General features: G+C 56.2%; 1 protein-coding gene across 1 annotated transcript in view; it reads right to left on the bottom strand.

Moving 5' to 3' along the window:
- The window catches only part of PHF21B (PHD finger protein 21B), an 84,991-nt gene that overhangs the window by 14,135 nt on the left and 47,192 nt on the right, over nt 1-23,664 (bottom strand). The window contains exons 3-5 of the mRNA XM_031462212.2: nt 8,988-9,080; nt 5,862-6,212; nt 3,930-4,070 (exon numbers count right to left, since the gene is read on the bottom strand). Coding sequence (XP_031318072.2) covers nt 3,930-4,070; nt 5,862-6,212; nt 8,988-9,080 — 585 coding nt within the window. The remainder of the gene's footprint in view (nt 1-3,929; nt 4,071-5,861; nt 6,213-8,987; nt 9,081-23,664) is intronic.

Genomic DNA, 23,664 nt, shown 5'->3' with positions numbered 1-23,664 from the left:
TTGCTTCATTATTCCTTATTTATTTCAAGTGCATGTTATTCCTTTATTTTTAACTTCCTGGAGTACCTGAAACATACGCATTTCAAAGCCGTTGTTATGAGCATCCCACAAAGTTAGCTTCGTCCTGAGGAAATCTGTCCCCAGGGCTGGTTTTACTGAGTGTCCTTCTTAGCGTCACATTGTGTCACGTGTCTTAGGACTCTGCCTGCAGACGCAAACTGAGCACCACTTCTTCTTCTCTGTTTATTTTAGGTTTCCTTCTCTCTCCCTACGGCTTGCCCTCCCCTACAGCAAGTTTGCAAGCGCAGGGGCCTCTCCCCGCCCAGGTGTGGCCCCAGGCACAGGCTGGCCTCCCTGCTCCTCTCCTGCTGGAGCTTTCAGGACCCACTGCCCCTCAGGAGCTGCCCTCTCTCCTGGTCACCTTTGTCAGATTCTGAAGCTGGAGGCCACGGCCTGGGGCATGGGCCCTTCTCACTGCTTGCGTTTCTAGGACACGGTGATGCTCAGCTGCATCTTACCGCTGTCTCTCCGTGCACTTATCTGTCGTTGCCGTGGGTCCTCAGCAGGGAGGTCCAGTCCAAGTGCCACCCCGGGGGCGGGGGAGGGCTGCTTTGATGGATTTCAGGAAGGGAGGGGTGACCAATAAAAAAAAAGTCGAGGAAATCGTGCCATTTTTGACGATATGGATGAAACTTGAGGGCATTATGCTAAGTGAAATAAGTCAGAGAAAGATAAATACCCTATGATCTCACTTATGTATGGAATCTAAAAAAGAATGAACTCATAGCAACAGAGAACAGATTGGTGGTTGCCAGTGGCAGGGGGTGGGGTGTGGGGGAAATGGGTGAAGGTGGTCAAAAGATACAAATTTCCAGTTATACGATAAACAAGTACTGTGCAGCATTGTGACTAGAGTTAACAATTCTGTATTGTAAATTTAAAAAGTGCTCATCACACAAAAAATAACCACATGAAGTGATGGCTGCTTAACTACAATTACTGTGGCATTTTGCAACATACACATGTATCTAATCATTATGCTGTACATCTTAAATTTACATAGTGTTATATGCCAATTATATCTCAATAAAGCTGGAAAAATTTTTTTAAACAAGAAGTGGAGGGGACTTGGTTATTTCTGAATTTTAGAAAGATCCTTCTAGCTGCAGGGGGAGTAGACAGGGAGGAACCCGTGTCGGGGCTGGGAGCCCAGGGACAGTCAGGGTGGGGCTGGGGCAGCAGGGATGGCGTGCAGGGAAGGAGCATCTGGGTGCATGGGTCTCGCCCCGAGAGGAGGCTGGGGCAAGGGTGGTGTCAGGGCTTGAACAGGGCTGAACTCCTGTGCCGGCCGTCCCTCTGCGGGGCACAGGTTAACCTGTGAGGGTAATCACCTTGGTCAGATGCTGCCCAAGGCCAGGACAATGAACAGCACAGAAGAGGCCAGGCTCTGTCCTAAAGAAGGCGGGGGATTTGGGACAGAAGGGAGCTGCCAGGGCCCGGGCCAGGAGCCTGGGACGTGTCTGGACTTAGTGCTCAGCCCGGCGACCAGGTACACAGCTGGCCTCTCTGAGCCCGTCCACTCGTCTGTGAGCTGAACGCTGGCCTTCCTGCCGCGCCCACCTTGCAGAGCTGCCGCGAGGCCGCGGGAGAGGGGAGAACGCACAGTGAGCGCGGAAGGCTCGCTCGGCAGAGAAGCGCGCTTCCTGCCCCGTGTCCCTCCGATGTCTTGCGCGGGCCCTGTCCCATCATGTGGCTGAGCCCAGCTCCCTGCTTATCTCACAGGCGGCCGTGAGCTCAGAAGATGCTGTGTGTGTGCGGGGTGTGTGGGCACCAGGACCTCGCCAGCCACTGCCCCAGAAGCCACCGTTACAACCCAGCCCTACAAACACTAGCTAACATCTCTTTACCCAAAATCGAAGCCCCAGCCCGTGACCCCTGGGCTTCCGACTGGCTCATCTGGGGAACTTCCTGGGGCAGCTGCTGCTCTGGCCTCAAGTGCTTTGACACAGATTCTTCACGAACGGGTCCAAAGGCTGCCACGAGAAGTCGCGTCCGTGCCGCCCGACTGCTCCCGGCCCTCTTCTAAAAGCAACTTTGAGAAGGCCTTTTACAGCAGGACATGTTGTAATTGCAAGTTCTATTTAAGTCATTACACGTATTTACGCTAATTATGTAGTTAGATGCAATTATACTAATTGTATAAATGCACAATAATTGACTAAGATACACTTCGAAAGAACAAAGAGAATCCACCCAGAAACCCTTCCCGAATGTTAAGGGTGAGGCAAGCCCCGTGGGAGGACGGCAGGGTGCTCGTGGGCACTTGAGCAGCGAGCTGGCCCCAGGCCCCACCATGCACACAGTAGGTGCTCATACGTTGCCACTGAATGGAACCAACGGTCTCTCTTGAGACAAAATTGGGCCTGGGGCCACAGAGGAGACGGGTTCCATTCCAGCCTCAGTGAGTGGGTGACTCTACAAATTCCCAGCGGGCTTTTAGGACCTATCAAAGGACGTTAGTAACCAAGTCATTACCCAAGGAATTAAGTTCCATCTTGGCAGCCGACATGCAGGTCTTCCAGGGTCAGGCTCCGACGTCACTCTTTAACCCCATGTCTAGAAATTCTCACACACACACATGCTACCCGAGATCCAAACAGACCAAACAGGCCAGCTGACTTTCTGGGGTGTGCTGAGTCCTTTTTCACTTCCATGCGACGCCCGGGTGGTACCCTTCACCAGACCTGCCATCACCCTGTCTCTTGTCCTTCTGCTGGACACCCTAACTGTTCCTCTGGTCCCTGTGATCATGCCTCTCCTCTGTAAAGCCTTGCACGGTCCTTCCAGATAGAAACACAGCTCGCTCTCTCTGCCTGGATCTCCCACAGCTCAGAATTTGTAATTCTCTGATGATACCTGACTTTTTTTTTAACCCAAATTCAAAGTTCTAGTGGCCATGCCTGTGTGTGCCAGTAGGTGTGAGTTTCCCTAGGGCCAGGACTGACCACATCAGCCCCATCTCCGTGTCCCCATCCTCAGCACAGAGTCTGGCATGGAGCAAAGGCATGCTGGATGGATGAATGGATGAATGATTTTTCTGGACAGCAGCACTTTGATAGAATTCTAAGGAGCTGGAGGAGCCCAGAGGGACCTCTTCTGCCTGCTGGGGGTGGGTGGTCAGGGAAGGCTGCCTGGAGGAGATGATTCCTGAAGGGAATCTTGCAAGATAAACAAGGGTTTGGTAGGGAGAGAAAAGGGGGCTAGGCAGGGGCAATCAGATGGAAAAAGGCCCAGAGGGGTTTGATTTTGGCCCAGGGTGGCTGAGCATAAACGCAGGAACACGAGGGGGTCACTTGCTGTGAACAAAAGTTCAACAAACAGCTTACTTTTAAGGCATTCGGGGTCCTGCTGTGCTACCTTCAGAAGGGGGGCACGGGTGGGCAGAGAGAGGAGCAGGGCTGCTTTGGGACCACAGCACTGTCCCACGGACGGAGGGTCCTGAGGACAGGGATGGTGGTAACAGCAGTGCTGGGCCCTCTCCCCGCAGACGCTGACTCAGGGAGACCTCCCAACAACGCGGCCAGGAAGGCAGACAGACCTACCCCTCCACCTCATAGATGAGGAAATGGACCCCGTCCGCCGCCCCGCCCCCCAGTCTCACCGCTGGCAACAGGCAGCTCGAGGATGCAAAACCCAGGCAGTCTGGTCTAGAATCTGTGCTGACCGCCGCCCCCCACGGCCGCTCAGCGAGCAAAAGGCTGACGCGAGACGGCTGAGACCGCCACTCTCTGGGCCAGTCCCCGCCCGGAGCACCCAGGGCCCCGGGCGGCTGTGCCCCGGGCTTGTCGCTCGATCCCAGAGTGAGGCCCGTCCCCACCCCCTACGGCGCAGCCATGTCCTACGGCGGCCCCCAGCCCACAGCCTCCCACCTCGGGGTTGTCCTGGCTCGGGGGCCGGTCCTCCTTCTTCTTTTTGGTGGCCTGAGCTCCCTGAGATGGCGCCTCCGTGGGCGGCCGCGACTCCGCCGTGCTCTCGGGCTGCGTCTGCACTTGAGGCTGAATGATGATGACCTGGAAGACGAGGCGGAGGGTGAGGGGGACGGGGCTGGAGGGCCCAGGGCGGGCGGGGCTGGGTGTGTCTGCCCCCAGAAGGGTGTGGGAGCTAGGATGGTGGTGGGATCCCAGAGGCAGGAGGAGGCCTGCACCCCGCCTCTAGTCCAGGGGGTGCTCACTCTGAGGGGCTCTGGCGATCCTGGGGGCATGGAGAAGGGCGAGGGGAGTCAGGCCCACTCAGCACGGCGGAGAGCAGCCCTCCCCGGCAGTCCTCGCGGCGCCCACGCAGCGTTTGGTTGGACTGAAACGTCTGCAGCTGAGAAGTCAAAGATTGACTTCTGCTGCCTGGCCGCTCCCTGGGCCGGAATCTCCCCCTTGTGTGAATCGATTATTTATTTTGGGGGCAATGAATTGGGAAAGGATTGCTAACTTTTTCATGGACCTAGGCAAAAGAATTCACCAGGAGCAGCCCTGGGTCTGGCTTCAACCAGGAGTAGCTTGTTTTTTCACCCTAAGAACATGTAGCGACTTGTGAATGTGAAACTCCTCAGCGGTCACAGGAAATGCACCCCATTTCTCTGCCGGCTGAAGGGGAAGTACTTTGTTCTTCTTTGAATCATAATTTTGAAACCCCAGAATTCTCTGGGTGGAAAAAAATGTTCCCTTTTTATATTTACAGAAAAAAAACATTAAGATCCCCAACAGAAAAAAAGGGGGAAGAATATCCTAAAATGAGTCACACAGGAGACAGGATTCTTGAAAAGTGCTGGGAAACCTTCGAGCTCAATACTAACCAATTCAACTTTCAACAACCAGCATCTGTTTGCATGGACTGAATATGCAAAAAACCTTTTAAAACGACCACACTGAATGCTAGTGAGGGCGCAGTGAAGCAGGCACACTCATTCAGCAGACGTCTGCTAAGCACCCGCTCCGGACCCGGTGCTGCTGACTGGTCCTCTGTTCCTCCCGGGACCTCACCATCTGACCCTGGCCGGCAGTAACTCCTTCAGCGTGGAGAATCCCTAGGGATGCTGCCCACGAGTGGGAGCACAAAAGCATACTCCCAGAAATACACTGAGCGCAATACATGCAGCTGTGTGAAAGCAGCTGACGCTCAGGCTAGCAGGTGGAAGGGACACTGGCCGTGAGCAAGAGTGGGACAGCCTGGTGGACCCTGAACTGAGAACAGAGAAAGAGAGATCGAAGAGAGGAGACGGCATAGCCCGCGCGGCACCAGAAGCCTCACACAGCCACCAAGGCGCTCGGAGGAAAGCAGGAAGAGGGTCTCAGCTCTAAATCTCGGCAAGAAATCACTGATTTTCCACTCAGGCACCGGGGGTCCAAAGAAGTCTTGGCTGACCTCCCTCCATCATCGGGGACCAGGCTTCAGTACTGGGGCCTCGTCCGGGCATCCGCTTGGCCTCACACGTTATTAATTAGTTAATTCACCATCCCAACGAATAATTCATTCACCAACCAATCATTCTTCTTCCATGGGCATTAATTCATTCAGCTGCACATTCTGTCCATCCCACACTCATTCGCTTGTACCCCCGCCACTCCCACACCAGTTCACTCCCCTGCTCACTCATTCAGTCGTTCACCGTCCCCTCCGTTCATTCATTCACGTGCTGGTCCTTTCACTAGTTGCTCATTCACACTCCATTTATTTGCTCGTCTGTTCACACCCCACTCATTCATTTGACCGCCTGATGGTTCTGCCACCTGGTCGTTCGTTCTGCCCGGGGCCTCATTCTGCTGGTCCTTCCTGGGCCAGCGCCTCCCGTGGGTGTGGGCGCCCCTCACCTTGTTGTCGGCACTGATGAGGAGGGGCTGGACTTTGATGCTGTCGCTGACCACGGACACGGCGGTGCTGGGGGCCATGGCGGCGGCATTGCTGGGGGCGGTGGAGATGATGGCGTAGGCCACACCGGCGCTGCTCAGCGGGGAGGTGATGGCGGCGGCCTCGGCCAGGGCCTGGGGCTGGCTGCTGGGCGTTGGCACATGGCTCACGGTGTTGTTGGCAGTGGGGAGGGCTGGGCTGGGGTTCTTGATGCTGACCACGGTGGCCTTCTGGAATGTTGGGGGCTGCTTGGGGGGCCGGTCCCGGCCTGGGGTGACAGGGAGGCTGTCTGGAATCAGAGTCTTTGGCCTAACCTGGAGAGGGAGGGACAGTTGCGTGGTCAGATAGATGCACAAACAGGGTGATGGCATGCAGCCCCGAGCAGAGCCAGGACTCAGGAAGAATCCAGAGCACAGGCTTGGACACCACCTGGCTCAGACACCCGCATGTTTGAGGAGAGGGGACGGCAGTTGTGAGGCCATGGTGCCACCAAGGTTGCCCGGGTCCCGGACTGGCACCGACCGGCCTGGGGGCTCTGGTCTCCAGTAACCTGAGTGGAGGGAGAGGTCTAGGGTGGTTTCCACAGGGCTCTGTGACCTCAGGAGGTCCCCTCAGTCAGGCGGGCACCTTGTCTGTAAGTTCCCTGCAGGGCTGGTCTTTATTCCGGTGGCCTTTCCTCCTCCACCACAGCGGGCCCTCAGCACAGCAGGCCTGCCTTCTAAGCACAGAATCAACATCCCCACCACCAGAGGACACGCGGAGGCCGGGGTGAAGGCCTCATGCCTGCCCTGGGGATGGCCAGCCTGGGGTCGGACAAGCCTGTCCCGCTCTGACCTTGGCACAAGTGGTCAGGGTCTCTGATCCCCAGACACCAGGCTCGGAGCTGGACACAGACATTGATACCGAACGTGGAAAACAGAAAGAATCCCTCTGGTCCTCGCCAGGCCGTGGCTGCAGACAGTCACCAGCTCGGGGACTGCTCTGCTCTGGACCAGGGTGGGGCAGGTGGGGTGAGTGGTGGTCAGCGAGGACCCCAGCTGTGATCCCGGCTCACATCCCAGGGAGCCAGCCTGCACTCTGTCAGCCCCTCCCCATCATTCAAGGTTTGCCCACGTGCTCTGGTTCACACTGGCCAGCCAACAGTACATCATCCGGACTCTCAATGTGGGTCAGCTGGCCCCAGGCCACCGGGGCCAGACTCTGAACATAAGCTTAGCCAGAGGCTCAAGATTTGGTTCAAACATGTGGGCCTTCAACCCAGAGAAACACATGTGAGAGACCCCAGAGCTCATGACCTTTTGCTGGTGCTACCTGGCCCCAGGCCCAGTCCTCCTCCCAAAGGAGCCTCCAGGGGTCCTCCCCGCCCTCCATGCGACTTCCTTTCTCTGGGTCTGGGGTCGGGCCCCATGAAGGCTGCCTCTCCTGCTCCCCACATGGCTTCTGGCAACAGCAGTGGCCAGCAGCCAAGCTGGTGGGCACCTTTTGGCCTGAGCTGACCCACCTGGAGGCCACCGAGTCAATGGCAGGTCCAGACGTGTGTTGGGAGGAAGACGCAAGGGCAACACATGAGATCAAAGTCCCAGAGCAGCAAGGGGAGAGGAAGGCTCAGGAAAGGTGCAGAGGCCGAGCTGAGCGACTGCGTGAAGATGGCTCATGCCTGCGTATTTTGTGTTTAGCTGTGCACACGTGTGTGCGTGCGTGTGCGCATGTGCGCGCGTGAGTGTGCACGTGTGTGTGCGCGTGTGTTTGCAGTGCGCACGCTGGCGTGAAGGGAGGGGTGGGCCTTGGACTTTCACAGCTGAGGGGGCACATGAGAGCGAGAGCTCCTAGGGACACAGCACTGACCTTGGTCAGAAGCCTCTCCCCGGAGGCCCAGTCCTGACTGTCCCTTGCCCAAACACCTTCCATAGCTCCCCATTGCCAGCAAGTCACTGACAAGCAAAGCTCAACTCCATGACTCAACATGCGAGGCCCCCAAAGGCCCCCGTCTCCACCTCTGTGCCTGCTCCCACCTCCCCTTCCAGTGCTGCGAGGCCCGCGGTTCCAGCCTCCCACTGCCATCTGCCTGCAGTTCTCACCGGGTGCCCGTTCCCTAGGGCCTGCCTCCACCTTGGACTGCCAAGACTGTCCACCCTCAGAGGCCTGCTTCAAGCACCACCTCCTCCAGGAAGGCCTCCCTGACCCCCAAGTAGGCGATGGGCCTCTGCAGCGCTCTCAGAGCTCCTGGGAATCCTTCTGACTCAGCCTTCTGACTCAGTTTGTCTGATTCCTCATCTGTCCCCCTCCTGGAATCAGCCTCTTAGGGGCAGGAGCTGTCAAGTTCAACCCAGGCAGGCCCTCAGCGAGTGAGGCTGCTGTGAGGACAAGAGGGCCAGGGCAGCCCCTCCCCTGTCCACGAGTTGGGGGCCTCTGCCCAGCCCTGTGGCCCCAGGACAGGCAGGAGCCGTGGTCACCTGTGCAGCCGGCAGCCCCCGGCCGCTCCGCGGCAGGTGCCCCACAGAGCTGAGCACCGGGGGTAACCCTCGGGCTTCTGCTCCGGGCCGGGCGCCGCAGTAAAGGCTTTGTGCCGCCCAATTCTGTCCTCACGGCCCCCAGGAGGCACCAGCACCCCCCGCCTTGGCAGACAGGCAGACTTGGCCAGGAAGGTTAACAGGCCAGGCGACTTGTCCGAAGTGCGGAGCCCAGTCAGGGGGCCCCAGCCCAGCGTCTGTGCCGTCTCCCAGAGGGCACCCGCTTGTGACCCACACTCAGAAGCCTTCATGACACGTGACCCAGTCCAGGAACAAACTGCTCACGAAACAATGCTAATGGTGTCTCTTGGTATTTTCTCTTCTGTTCTAGTCCAGCCTGGCTTATGTCATTAAAAAGAATTCCGGTCGTAATCCACTAAATCGACTCCACAGCTCTTCCCGGTGTGGAAACCGTGTGTGGTGCAAATGTCTCCTCTGAAGGATGGGCAAAAGAGTCAGGAGTGGGGGGACTCTCACGTAGGTCATGCCCAGCTCAGTGCCCACCTAAAACCTCAGTGCTGAGGGGCCGCGTACGGACAGACAGACAGACACCCCGGGGCCCGCCCGCGGGTGGCTTACCTGAGGTAGCACTGCCGCTCCTTGCCCGGCCAACCTCTGCAAGGAGCTGACCTGAGGACCCATGACAGGCACTGCAGTGATGGTTCCCAAAGCCTGGAAGACAGAGGAGGGCAGTGCTGACATGACCCTGCCCAGCCTGGAAACAGTGAGCTCTGCCCTCTCTCTGAATTACAAGTTGTTCAGTCACAAAAGTAACATATATCATGCAGGAACTTCTGGAAACCAGAGAAAGAACAGCATCCCAGAGAACAATCACCCTTTGTCCCACGTTAGCTGCCTTGTACGTACGTTTCCTATATAGCCGCACAGAGAATTCTGTAACCGGTTTTTCCATTTTTTACTTAAACACATGTAAGATTTCCCGATGTGGCTACACTCTTCATAAATCACTCCTTTATCGTCTTTCATTCAGCAGATGTCATGGTATTTCCTCAACCAATCCCCTCCTCTTAAAAAAATTTGGTTTTTTCCCATCCTTTTTTGATTAATAATCAGCACTTGCAGTGCACATCTCTGTGATTGATGCCGTTGCCACATCACAGAGAATTTCTGCAAGGGTCTGAAAACAGGGATCAGTGAGTGGGAATTTCAGGAGGCAGGACTATTTGGGGCCCCCGATACAAGTCCCCACCAGGCTACTCAGGAGGGGCGACGACCAGGGCTCACTCTGACGCAGACGCAGACCTCAGCCTCCCAGTCAGGGCTCTCTCCGTGCATGACCGGACGGCCACACCAGCAGCAGGGCGGGCATTTAGGGTGGGGAGACGGGCGGCGACACCTCCCCGGGACTCCAGGCCCACACAGATGCAGAGGGTGTGTTTCGGGGTGCCTGTCTACCTCAGGTCCCTTTTCTGGGAATCGCCACTACCTACAGCTGATGAAGGAGCAGTTCCACGCAGCCACCGTGGTACCCACAAGCCTGCCTGATGGAGAGAGGCACTCTCACTCGGAGCCAGCCAAGCCACCAGTGGCCAGTGACCAGAGAGGTTCTCTCTTGAACTTAGAAGCCGAAATTCTTAACAAAGTGTTAGCAAATCAATCCCAACAATAATAAAAAAATGAATAATACATCCTGAACAAGTTGAACTTATCCCAGGAATGCAAGGCTGCTTCACCGTGGGAAAATCAGTCGGAAAAAAAATGGTACGGTTCTCTCAACAGCTGCAGAGAAAGCACCGAGCAAAATCCAAGGCATGAAAAAAATTTCAGCAAACTAGGAATGAAAGATAACCCAGTAAAAGGCATCTACAAAATGTGAGCAGCTACCATCAGACTTAATGATGAGAGAGAACGCTTCTCCGCTGAGGTCAGGACTGAGGCAGGGTGTCCTCTCTCTCCACTCCTCGCCGCCACTGGGCTAGAAGTCCTAGCCGCTGCAATAAGCCAAGAAAAAGAAATAAAAGGCCTTCACATTAGAAAGAAATAAACCTGCCTTTGCAGATGGCAGTAGCATCTATGTAGAAACTCTTATGGACTCTACCAAAAAAGAAAGCTGTTAGAACTAATAAATGAGTTTAGTGAGGTTGCAGGATACAAGATCAACAAAGAAAAAGCAACTGTAATTCTACATACTAGCACCAACATTTAGAAATTAAAAAATGTTTACTAGCCATTTGCAGTAGAATCAAGAAATAAGGAATTTCTTATTGAAATTTTAATGAGAGAAATTTTTAAAAGACCTACCTAAAGAGAGAGACATATCATAACCATGGATCAGAGGCTCAGTATTGTTAAGATGTCAGTTCTCCCCAAACTGATCTATAGCTTCAATGCAACCTCCATTAAAACCTATCCCCCCCAAAAAAGGTAGAAATTGACAAGATCCTTTTCAAATGCATGTGGAAATGCAAAGGACCCACAACAGCCAAAACAACTTGAAACAAACAAAAACAACATCAAACAAAGTAAAGGACTTACACTTCCTGACTTCAAGACCTGGTATAAAGCTATCATATTCAAGACTGTGGTATAGGTGTTAAGTTACACAAACAGATCAACGAAACTGCGTAGAGTCCAGAAACAGACTCACACATATGGTCAACTGATTTTCAGCAAAGACTGCAAAGTCCACTAATTAAGTGGAAAAAGGACAATTGTTTCACAAATGGAGTTGGAACAAGTGGATACCCGTAAAAACAAACGAAAACATAACTTCAATCCATACCGTGCACACATTAAAAAAAAAAAAAAACAGGTGGATCAGAGACCTAAATGTAAAGTCTAAAACTATAAAACTTCCAGAAGAAAACATAGGAGAAAACCTTTGGGGCTGTGGGTTAGGCAAGAGTCTTCGATACCACACCAAAAGCATAATCCATCTAGGAACAAATTAATAAGCTGAACTTCAAAAAAATTAAAAACTACTGAAGTTGGAAAGACAGTGTTAAGAGAATGAAAGAACAAGCCACAGACTGGGGAAAAAAAACACGTGCAAATCACCTCTCTGATGGAAGCCTTGTATCCAGAACACACAGGAGAACTCTCAAAACTCAATAACTGGAAAACTAACGACCCAATTTAAAAATAGTTTGAACAGATACTTCACTAAAGAAGATATGCTGATGGCAAATAAGCAAATGAAAAGATACTAAACACCATTTGTGATTAGGGAAATATGAACTAAACCACAGTAAAAGACCACCACGCACCCATTCAGATGGCTACAATGAAAACGCGGACAAGTCCAGAGCTGGTAAGGATGTGGAGCAGGGCCCCCATCACTCTTGGGAACATAAAGTGGTGCAATCACACTGGAACTCAGTTCGGCAGTTTTGTAAAAAGTTACACATGCTTGTACTGCTGTGGACTGGATGTCAGTGTCCTCCTAAAATTATGAGGAAACTAATCCCCAGGGTGATGGTATTTGGAGATGAGGCTTTGGGGTGACTAGGCCACACGGATGGGGTTAGCACCCTTATAAGGAGATACTTGAGAGGGCTTGCTTCCCCCGCCTCCTGCCATGTGAAGACACAGCAAGAAGGAGTCTGCCATGATCTGAGTGTGTCCCCTTAAAAGTCACTTGATGGAGTTACAAGGCAGGGTCTTTGGGGGGTGCTTAAGCTCTGAGGGTGGAATCCTGATGAAATGAATGGGATTAGTGCCCCAAAAGAGGTTCCAGAGATTCCTAGCCCTTCCCCCAGGAAAGAATACAATGAAAAGTCTGCAGCCAGAAAGGGAGCCCTCACCTGACAGTGCTGGCACCCTCATCTCCAAAGCCCGGCCTCTAGAACGGTGAGCAATGAACCGCCGATTACAGTGAGCTACTGTGTTTTGTTACAGCAGCTAGAACAGACCGAGAAAGCATCCATCTGCAAACCAGGAAGAGGGTCCGCACCACAAACCAAACCAGCCAACACCTTCATCTTGGGCTTCTCCAGAACGGTGAGACAGAAATGTTTATTGTTAAAGCCACCAAGTAGATCATATTTTTGTTGCAGCAGTCCTGACTAAAACACTCCACTTCTAGGCATTACCCACGAGAAACGACAGCACGTGTCCAGACAGAGGCTTGTCTGTGAAAATTCACAGCAGCTCTCCTGTGATAACCCAAAACGGAAACAGCTGAAACATACAATAGTGGCTCTGCAGATGAACAAACTGTGGTATATCCATCCGATGGAATATTACTCAGCCATGAAAAAGGAAACAAGCAATTGATACACGTAAACATAGATGAATCTCAACATAATTTTGCTGAGTGAAAGGACCCAGACAAGAAGGGAGGATGTATTATTGTATGAGGCCATTCATATGAAATTCCAGAAAACGCAAATTAATCTAAAGGGACAGAAAACAGATCAGAGGGTATATGGAGATGGGGAGAGGAGGAGGAAGGTGTTACAAAGGAGAAACTTCTGAGGGTGAAGGGTGTGTTTACTATCTTGATTCTGGTGATGGTTTCACAGGTGTGTATCTGCCAAACATATAGCACACTCTAAATATGTATATTGTATATGTTACTCCAACAAAGCTGCTAAAGATAAACTCCCTTCCTCTTTCCCCCCTTATGGCTCTCTGCCCCTGGAATGAGTGTCATCCTTCCCCAAATGACACAGCAGAGGGTCTCAGGCCCCACAAGTCCCAGAACTGCTTGTCCCAATAATGATAAGATGGTTCCTCCCTCCTCTGGAACGTGCCACCTGGCCCAAGTAGGCAAAACTCTGAGGTTCACGTCCTTCCAGCCAGCTGCCTGCCTCTGCATGGAGCCAAATTATCCATATTTACCTAGAAATTCACTGTGGACACGTGGTGGAACAGAGCTTTACATGCAAGACAGAGGGCATTAAAAACAGATGCGGGATAAAGAAGTTGTGGTATATTTACAATGGAATACTACTCAGCCATAAAAAAGAATAAAATAATGTCATCTGCAGCAGCGTGGATGGACCTGGAGATAGTTATTCTAAGTGAAGTAAGCCAGAAAAAGAAAGAAAAATATCATACAATATCACTTATAAGTGGAATCTAAAAAAAAAAAGACACAAATGAACTTATTTACAAAGCAGAAACAGACTCACAGACCTAGAAAACAAATTTACGGTTACCAGGGGGAGAAAGGGAGTGGGAAGTGATAAACTGGGAGTTCGAGATTTACAGATACTAACTACTATATATAAAATAAACAAGTTTATGCTGTAAAGCACAGGGAAATATATTCAATATCCTGTAGTGACCTACGATGGAAAAGAATATGAAAACGAATATATGTATATGTATATATATATATATATATGACTGAAACACCATGCTGTACAACAGAAATTGACACAACATTGTAAACTGACTATACTTCAATTAAAAAAAAAAAAGCGACGCAGTCACTTTATGAGAAAGCGTCTCCATCCACTGTGCCATTCCCTGTCCCCCTCCAGCACCGCCCTGTGCCCACATTCTCAAAGATCCTGCCCCGGCTTCCGTAAAGGGAGGGAAGGCGGTGCCCTCCCCCTTGCCGGACCTGCTGTCACATCAGCATCAGCCGCGCAGCCTGCCTGCGGTCAGATCCCTGGACCCGGCCTAGACTTGCGCAGGTGGGAGGCAGGCTTGGGGGAAGCACTATTTGATTAACGAGCTTCCAGGTGATTCTGCCAACGTGGGGGCCACGGGCCAAAAAGAAGCTGGGCTGTCCCTCCAGCAGGTTCGGCAATGAAAGGCCCGCAGGTGCGCCATCACTCCATCAGTGGGTGGAGCCACGTGGACCCTTAGGAGCAGGGATTCCCGTGTGGGTGATGGGCCCACGAACCACTAAGGCAAATCCAGGTCCAACACCTACAGGAGCCAGAGAGCAGGCACGAAGCTGCTTTCCCTGGGGACTCCCTGCCAGCGAAGATCTCCAAACAAGCACTTCGGATGAGGGGCGTGTGCGCCTGCGCTTTCCCAGCTTGTGTGCACCTTCGAGTCTGCGAGGAGAGGCGTGAGGGCGGCTGTGTGTCCGTGTCTGGGCGCATTACTGCACCAGCCGTTTGGTTCTCCGGCATCCACTTTGGGGCATGTGCCCTGTGTGTTTCCATATGGATTCTTCTCTGGGTACCTCTTCTGCTCTGTGTCCATGGGTCTCACAGGCACCAGTGTCTGTGGTTCTAAGCCTTCTTTCCAGACTGGCACTGAGCAGTCTCTCCCGCCTTAGGACACCGGTGACTTCCGTCCGTGGGCCTTAGAAATTCACAGTCAGGGAGGGGGAGGGGGGACCACAAGAGGGAGGGATGGGCCAAGGCTGCTGGAGAGGCAGAGCCCTCGAGGGTGGGGTGGGTCGGGGGAAAGACAGGGGGAGCTTCAGTTTGACTGCATTCTCAAATACTCAGTTACTAAGAAAAAGACACGAGCTGCCACGGGGAAAATGCTGAACACCTGTGGGATGTTCACAGAACAAAGCATTCACCTCCCGACTCCCGCCCAATGGCCGCATTCACACCGCTGCCTGGGCCTCGAGGTGCCCGGCAGCTCTTTAAGGAGCATCTCCAGTGTCTGGGGTGCCCTCTGTGCCGGGGCAGCAGGAGGAGCACAGACGACCTGACGACTCCCTGGGTCACAGCCCAAAGTCCCAGGCTTTGGGGAGGAGCTTGCTACAAGCAGGCTGCTGAGCGGACCCTCGGCCGCACCGCTTCTGGGAGTGGTAGGCTTCCCCCCAGGTCACCACAGCCCCGTCCACGGCCGTCCACCTCCCGTCTGTGCTCCAGGGCTTCCGGGCACCCTCCAATCGCCATCTATTTGCTTCTCTTGCTCGAAGGCCGACCACGGAGCGCGTTCTTCCATGTCCCTATAAACCTTTAATTAACAAGCTGAAGAGACATTTTATCTGGCAGGGGCTGACCTTTCTGCTCCGAGGAGGAATTTATCGGTAGCGGCAGAAACAATCATCTCAGAGACTATTTCACAAGCACCGGAGAGTTTATAGCTGCACTTTTGTCAAGATAAATGAGCTCCTTATGACTACGCTTACAGCTCTAAGCATTTTAATAGGGGGAAAAAAGGGCCATAAAAGTCAAAGATAACTTCACATTTTTCCTGCATCGGTGGAGTCCCTGGGGCGGCCTGCGACGCCGGGGAGAAGCTCAGTCACGGCCGAGGCAGGTGGGAGGCACCGAGGAGACAGGCGTCGTGCTGACTGTACTCGCGGTGGGGAGCTGGGCTCATAAGCTGGCTCTGACACCAGCTGCGTGTGGCCCCTTAGCTCTCTGCACCCAATCTCCTCTTCCACGACACGGGGAGTTCCTGCTGCACCAGGCAGAAGAGGGTCAAAGAGATGGGTGCCACGGAGTCAGCGCTGCGCCCGGTGTGCGTCCCACTCCGTGAGCGCTGGGTAGGGGGAGCGGGCGGCCCCGGCTGTGCCCGGAAATGGGTTGGGACAGGAGGGCGCTAAGGGTGTGCCTGGGAGGAAGGTACACCCTGGGGCCCTGGCGGGATGCGCGGGGCTGGACCGGCGGCACAGCCTCGGGCCTGCTAAGCTGACTCCAAGGGCTCCGACAGCAGGGGGACCGGCAGGCACCGCCGGCAGCACCAGAACCGGAGGCCAAGCAGAGACAAGAACCACGCGACCAGCTCACGGTGGCCGAGTCTCCCACACGCCACGGCCCCGCACACGCGCGGGTCAGGGAGCTCAGTCCTCCAGACTCTCTGTCCTCCCTGCAGGAGTGGAGGCGGTGGGGGGGTCACAGTGCATCCCCCCACCACCCACGCAGCCTCTCAGCCCCTGCCCCGGGCCACCGCTGTGGGACTCAGGAGGGCTGGGTTTCTTCTCGCCTGAATACCAGTGTTGGTATCGACACAGATCTGCAGATAAAACTGTAGAAAAACACACGGGGAAGCCCTCCCACAGTAAGAGACACCCACAGCATGCCCTGTCCCCCTCCCGCCGCGTAAGCACACACCTGAAATGCCAGGACATCCCCCGCGGAGCCGTGTCACCAGGACCTGCCGCACACGGCTACACCAACCTCCCACTGCCCCCAAACACGAGGCCACTGCCTGGTTTCTCCAGGGGAGGAGGTGGGGACTATCATGCCCCCCGTGCCTTTCGTACGAGGTCACCCAAACTGCCGTGTCCCCCCAGGCCACCTGCACACCACCAGGTTCCAGTTATAGCCTCCAATCCCCAGCCGGTCCTTCCAGACAAGGGGGAGACTGTTACTCCTACGTACTGCACACCCCGTCATCACAGAGACGTCCAGCGGTCCTCGTTAGAGGATGCCATGTGTTTCCAATCCAGACCTCATTGAATAAGGGGGACAAGGCTCTTGAGAGGTTCGCCCCCCATCCAGGGCAGCCAGGGGGCTGGTCTTTGTCTGCTGAAGCCCTAAGGCTGGAGAGGGGCACCCCCAGGCCCCCCTGCAGACCCAGAGCCTTTGCCCTTTGCCGAGGAGTGGGCAGGTCCTCCGTACCCTCAGCGCCCATCCCAGGATATGGTTCCTGGTTCCTTCCAGGGAAAACCCTCACTGAACAGTGGAAAAAGCAGCCCACCCAGTGGGCCACTTTCAGCCCCCAACCGCCTGAGAGGCTTCTGAAAGCACGGCCCCAAACTGGCCCAGGGGAAAGGTCTGCGCCCTGAGCGGCCGGGGACACGGCGCCTGGACTGCAGCAGCCTGTTGCTGAGTTGAAACAACAGGGTTTCACACCACGCCTGGCCTGGGAGGCCCTCGGCCAGGCCTCTGTGTCTCTTCATCGCCCACCGGGGAAGAAAAAGCAGAAGTTGAGTTTTGCTAAAGGAAGCCATCAGGTGCTGGGATCCCCTTGCATTTACTGGAACACTCTGCCATGTCTACCTCCCCACCGAGGGACGCCGAGGCCAGGGGCTGGATGTCACACCACAGCCAAGCAGCCAGTCTATGGTAGGGCCCAATCTCACCGGAGCCTGAGCCCTTGGCCACCACGGGAACCCCAAACATCGGGGGGTTCCTGGGGCCCGTACACCCTCAGTCCCCAAACATCCTTACCAATCTGCCCCCTAGTTTCATTCCAGGTGAGTTCATCCCCAGCCCCTGCTTGGCATCACCCCCTGCTCAGCTGCCCACAAACATCCTTGTGGTGCAAGGTGAGTCCTGGGCTGAGATTCTGAGCCAGAGGAGAGCATTCAGGACTTGGAGCTCAGGGGACAGGAGGGCAAGCGAGCGCCTCCCAGGAGCCGGTGCCCCTGGCGTGATCAGCAGGGGAGCCGAGGCCAGGTCATGGCCTGACTCCTAAGGAGCTCAGACTACATCCCCGGAGCAGCGGTCCCCGAGGAATGCGGCTACACTACACAGAGACGAATGTTCCTCCTCATCTGACCTGGGCAGCTGGGCCCCAGTCAGCACTGTGGACACGGAGCAGGAGTTCCTGGGAGCCTGGCTCCCCTGCAGGAGGAGGAAGTGCCCTGTATCCCAAGTGCCCTGTATTGGGGCACAAACCACTATTAACTTCGTCTGGGAGGCTGATATCCCACAGGGGCCCAGGGTGCTCACTGCCAGGTCTGCGTGCTGAGCGGGGCTTCAAGGACCGCAGTGTCCCCTTCTCCAGCCCCTCCGATGACCGAGAAAGCATGTGCTGAGCTGACCAGAGCGGGGCTCCTGCTTTCTGCACCCCACGAGGCTCCTGCCTCCGCCTGGCTGGGTGGGGAGTGGGGCAGCAGCCCCAGGCCTCTGAGAGCCACACAGGACAGCCCAGGAGGAGCCCGCTTCCAGGCCGCGGGCCGGCTGAGCGGCGGCACAGCTTCTCGAGCTGCAGTCCTCCCTGCCTCCCTGCATCCCTGTGACGTGGGGCAGAGGTAAGCCTGCAGCTCCAACATCCGTAAGTGCCAATAAATGTTAATATCACACAAGCACCACTCTTACCGTCGTGTGAAACCGGTTTATTATTCACAGATGAAACCTGACCGCCGCCTTTATCACTGTGGAGGAGACAGGGATAGTTCCGTGTGCTCCCGGCGGGCTCTGCCAGCCCCAGCTCGGGGCCCCCGCGCCTGCTCCCTGCCTCCACTAGCCCCGAGCTTGTCCACAGGGGACTGTCAGGGGCCTTTGGGGTTCATGTGAAAACCCAGGGAAAGGCAAAACTCCCTTTGCTGCCCCGTGTCTTGGAAGCCCCCTCCTCCTGGCCCAGGTCGTACCTACAGCTGAGACCCAGCACACACCCGGAGCACGCGGTACCGGTGGGGGCCGACCAACCCGCACTCGAATTTCATCCCCTGTCCTCACCTCCGGAGCAGGGGATCAAGAACCACCTTCTCTGTTCCCAGGACCAGAGGGGCGGGCAGGAGGCACCCGGCCCAGAGCCACGGGTGTGATTCATTCAGTGGGTCCTCAGTTCACAGATGCCTATCAGGGACCCACGGTGGTGACAAGGGAGGCGGAGGGAAGGACTCGAGGGGGATGGCACTGGCAGGAGGGCAATGAGGTCTCCTGATGAAGGAGGGACAAGCATGCCCAGGCCTGAGGGTCCCCTTCTGGGCACACCTGGGGCCACCCGTGCCCATGTGCGCAGGGACCAGACGGGAGCAGGCTCACAACAGTGTCTGCGACGGGGAAGACTGGGAACAGCTCGGCTGTCCCCTGGGACAGATCAACTGGAATGCTCTCATGATGGAAAAGAGGCGTCGGGGAGTCCACGCAGGCTCTTGGCTGGAGAGGTAGGGGGTCCGAGTGGCCCACAGCGCTGCGCAGACCCGTTTAGATCTCCCCTCCCAGGACCAGCCGTGGTCGTCAGGCTCTTGTCCACAGGCACCCACACCCACTGGCCCCTGCCCTGGGCATCCTGCCCTCTCCCCAGGTCTGGGGCGTGGTCCCCAGTGCTCAGCAGCTCCTGGGAGAGGGGAGCTACACCCCGGGGCCTCTCAGGAGACCACAACACCGAGCCTTGAAAACAAGCACCCTCCTCCAAAACCCGCTTCTTCAAGCCCCTCACGGGGAGTCATTTTCTGAAGCTCCGATTCTAGGGACGCTGCCTACTCCCCGCCCCAAAGCAAACCTGTTTACTGAGCACCTGGGGCGGGTGGGGGCACAGCTGCCAGCACAGGGGGCTCCAGCCAGGCTGGGTCCCGGTGACCCTGGCCGAGCAGGGCCGGCCGAGGCGGGCTGCCCGGGGCCAGTTAACCAACGCAGTGGTCTTTACAGAGGAGGCCATTCTTAATCAGAAAGCCCCAGAAAACACAAGTGGCTACTCCGTGCTGACATTTAAAACACCCTTTTGGCAACCCCCAGTGTGGCAAAGCGGTTTAATTAACTTGAAAGGGTGTAATTTTATGCTATTTAGTAGGAGATACACACTCCAAATGGCATCGTGGACTGAGAATCGGGGGCTGTGATCTTGAGAGTGAAAAAAACCAGCCATGAGTCCCTGGCAACCACAGGTGTGGGGTGGGGGGCCGTGGGGGTGGGGCATGCTGGGAGCTTCCCTCCAGATGGCGGCCTCGGAAGCTGCGCCAGCTCTGGGGCGGGGTGTCCGCAAGACCGCGGCCCATCAACTCACCTGGGAAACAAACGCAGCATCTGAAGGAGAACTGGCCTTGGGGGGGCCAGTCACAACTCCCTGCCAGTCCCCTCCACCGGGCCCTGCGGGCGCCAGTTCTCCGAGGGGGAGGTACCGCCTTTCTGCCCAGCTCTGGCTGTAGGCATGTCCAAGGTCACAGGGGTGGGTGGGGGGCTCCTGGATGGGAGCCCCTGGCTGGACGCTGCCCCCATCCCCACTGAAGGGGCCTCTTAGGGAGGAGACCAGCCTCTCAGCTGTGAGGCAGGATGGGTGAGGCGGTGTGACACACAGAGGACCCAGGAGCTGGGGCTGCAGCCTCACTTGGATGCTGGAAAGACCCTGGGGCTAGTTTCCCTTCCTGCCTGACCTCTGGAATGATGTAGTAAAATCTGGTACCGAAGGGCATGGGCTGGTCTCCAGGGCTGCAGGGGAGGAGGCACCACGGGGACCGCTCCCTCTCCCCGGGGCCTGGGGCGAGAGGAAGGCGTGGAGTGGTGGTGCCCACCCTTCCTGGTCCCCTGGTCCCCACAGACTGCCTGTCCCACTCGCCTCGTGCTCCCCGCTATCTGCGACTCGGGAGCCGTTGTGTCTGCCCCTCAGCAGGAGGCCCCGGAGCTGCTCCCTGGGCCCTCGGACGCAGGGGCACGCATCGTCAAAACAGATCCCCGCGAGGGTGAAATGCAACCTGCAGGCGTGTTAAACGGGCTCTCCCCCACCGACCCCGGACCTCCATAAAACAGTCATTCAGGAAATCTGATTTCCACATGTGATCGGCTGACGCACACTCCCACTGGCCCCAGCCTCATCATCCTGCCACCTCCAATGCCCCAGAATCTAATTTAGGGGACCCACATCTGCATGGCTCCATGGGGTGCCCGCCACAGCCCGGTCCCTCTCCCCTTTTGGGAGAGGCCCCCTGCAGTGAGCCTCACGTGGGCAGTAGTGGGGAGGGGCTCGCCCCAACCCCTGGAGGCAACTGGGGGGTTTTCGACAAACATCTACACCCAAGTAACCACCACCCAGACCAAGATACGGAACACTCCAGGAACCCTGGAGGCTCCTGAGAGCCCCACAAAGGACGGTCTAGCTGGGGGAGCAAGGTCCTGCCCTTGGCAACCAGCTCCTGGTTTGATTTACCGACCCGGCAACTGATAGGGAAACAGGATTAAATCCCCACTACTTAATCCGTTGGCACTAATTAGACTCAGCATGTTTACTGACCAGCTATCCTGTGCCAGGCCCCGTGTGGACAGAAGTAAGCAAGGTGAGGGTGCCACCCTGTCTGTGGGTGACAGGCTCCAAGCCAGTCCAAGCCAGCGCAGGTCCAGGATGTCAGCCAGGATCTGACACTTCCCAACCAGCAGGGACCTGGTGGATGGAGGTCCCACCATCAGGGAAGGGGCGTGGGGGTGTTTGACGTACACAAGGCACCTCTGCGTCGAGGTGGCTTCCACAGTTCTAAGGGATGAGTTCAGGGTCCCAACATGCAGATGAGGGAAGTGCAAGGAGATGAAGTGACCTGCCCCAGGCGAGTGGCTGGTGAGACATGCGTGGGAGGGGACTCTGAGGGGGACTGTGGCCCTCAGGTTTCAAGTGGACAGTCCTTCCACCACCCTGCCCCCACCCTTCCTTCTCTCCCCTCCTCCACCTGGTCCTGCAGGATGAGACCAGGCCACAGGGAGGAAGGGACGACTCACAGAGGGCTCAGGGACGCTGGGGGGCTCGGCACGCAGCTCAGACACACAGGGGACCACAACACTTGGTGGCAGCACTTTGGGAACTGGGAAATGATGCTGATGGTGGATCCCAGGGGTCACTCTTCTGCATGTGGCTCTGGGCGGTGGGAACCACACTGAGCTCGGGGAGGGGGAGGTGGGAGGACCTGGTGAAACAACCCCGGCGGTGCCTCCAGGAGTGACTCCGACCGGCACTCTCACCTCCTGACTCAGTTTCCCCATGTCTATGATGGGGCCACCAGCACCTAGGGGAGGCGGCAGACAGGCCACTAGACAATACCTTCAGAACCTGGCAGTGAGACAACCCAGGCCGAGGGCAGGGAGTGTGGTGGGGGTGGCAGAGTGCCCTGTGTGGCAGGCACCAGCCGGCACCCCCAGTCTGCGGGGGAGAAAGCCCCCGCCTGATCCTCCGTCTTTCCCCAGCAGACTGCCGGGGGCCAGACCCACCTTAGGCGGAGCGAGGACCGAGGGCTCGCCTCTGGGCCGCTTCCTGGTCTTGCTGAGATCTGTGTGGAGCAAAGGCAAGGGGACACGGGCAAGGCTGGCCGGACCAGGTGCTGTGTGGACGCTGGCTGACTCCCACCAGAACCCACCTCTGGCCTCCCCATGTCCAGAGGTTGACCCTCTGCTTGGGGGAGGCCGGGGTAGATCAGCCAGGTGGCCACAGACATGGGGCCACATGATGGGAGACTCTGTGTGGCTGTCCTTCCTCTCAGCGAGCTTAACTGGGGCCAGAGGCCCTACTACTGCCAAGTTCCCCCCAGGCATGGCCTAACACAGCCTGGCCTAAAGGACATTCTCCAGAGCATGGATGTCCCCTGCAACCCTGTAAGCAACACGAGGGGGCCAAAGCCACCCCCAAGCACACCTGTGCCAGGCAGACGCCAAGGCACAATGAGCTTTCCTGAACGGCTCCTTCCTTCACTCCCAGGTGAGCAGTTGGGCAGACTTTTCGGGACCTTTCCTCTGATTCACCTTGGCCAGGCAAGTCCCCAGGGATGGTGGTCTGTAAATACCACCCCCAGGCCAGTCCGTAGTTAGTACAGTGATGAGAGTATGAAATTGGGCCAGAAGACGGTGGGGGAGAATCTCTTCACACTTCCACACCTTTGCACGCACACAGGTACCAGTGCACGCACACGGACATGCGCACACTGCCCCCTGCCTGGAACACCCTTCCTGGTTTCTGTGCTGGGCCACCAGCCTTCCCTGGACCTCACTCAGTAAAGCAGTGATGCTCCCCAAGCCCAGCGCTGCTGAAGGAAGCACTGGCTGGCTGCCTGGCCCCCAGGGGACTCACTGGCTGGGTGGTGGGCGGGGCACCAAGACCCTCCCCCAGCTTCAGACTGGAGCACATGACCCAACCTGGCCAATCACAGCACTGGATTATCTGGGACCTATTACTGGTTTAGTGGGCCGGCATATGACCCAGTGGAGCCAATCAGAATCCTTCCCTGGGACTGAGTCTCCAGCAGGGAGAAAGACGCTGTCCTGCCAGGGATCCTTGCTCAGGAACCGGGGGTTGTCCCCTGACCCTGGGGCCCCGGAAGATCACCACTGGGCTGGTTCACACTGATGACAGCCCAGGGTGTCACCCTCACCTCGTGAGTAAAGGGGAGGGCACAGAGTGGGAGCCCCATACTTGCGGCTCTCTGCTTTGGGGGTGAAGGCAGCGCCTGCTTCGCCCATGGGGAAACCCCTGGGGCCTTTGAAATCTTGACACCTGGTTAAACACACACCTGCACACAATATAAGTACCTATTCTGAGTCAAGGAAAAAAGCAGAGCCTTCAAAATGCCACTCCAGCCAAATGCCCACACGTGCCCGTGGTGGTCCCAAGGAGTCGTGGAGGTCTGTCCACTGTCACCTGCACCATCACGTCCGCCCCGCAATGTGCTCCCTGGGACGCCAGCCAGGAACTGCAGGAAAGCAGCCCAGAGTCCTGGAGTCAAATCCTGGCCCTGCCCCCGATGGGCTGTAAGACCCTGCACAGTCATCACACTCCCTGAGCC

Source organism: Camelus dromedarius, chromosome 11 (assembly GCF_036321535.1).
Source record: "Camelus dromedarius isolate mCamDro1 chromosome 11, mCamDro1.pat, whole genome shotgun sequence".
NCBI lineage: Eukaryota > Metazoa > Chordata > Mammalia > Artiodactyla > Camelidae > Camelus > Camelus dromedarius.
Note: the sequence above shows the minus strand (reverse complement) of the source record. Positions and strands in the feature narration are given on the sequence as shown.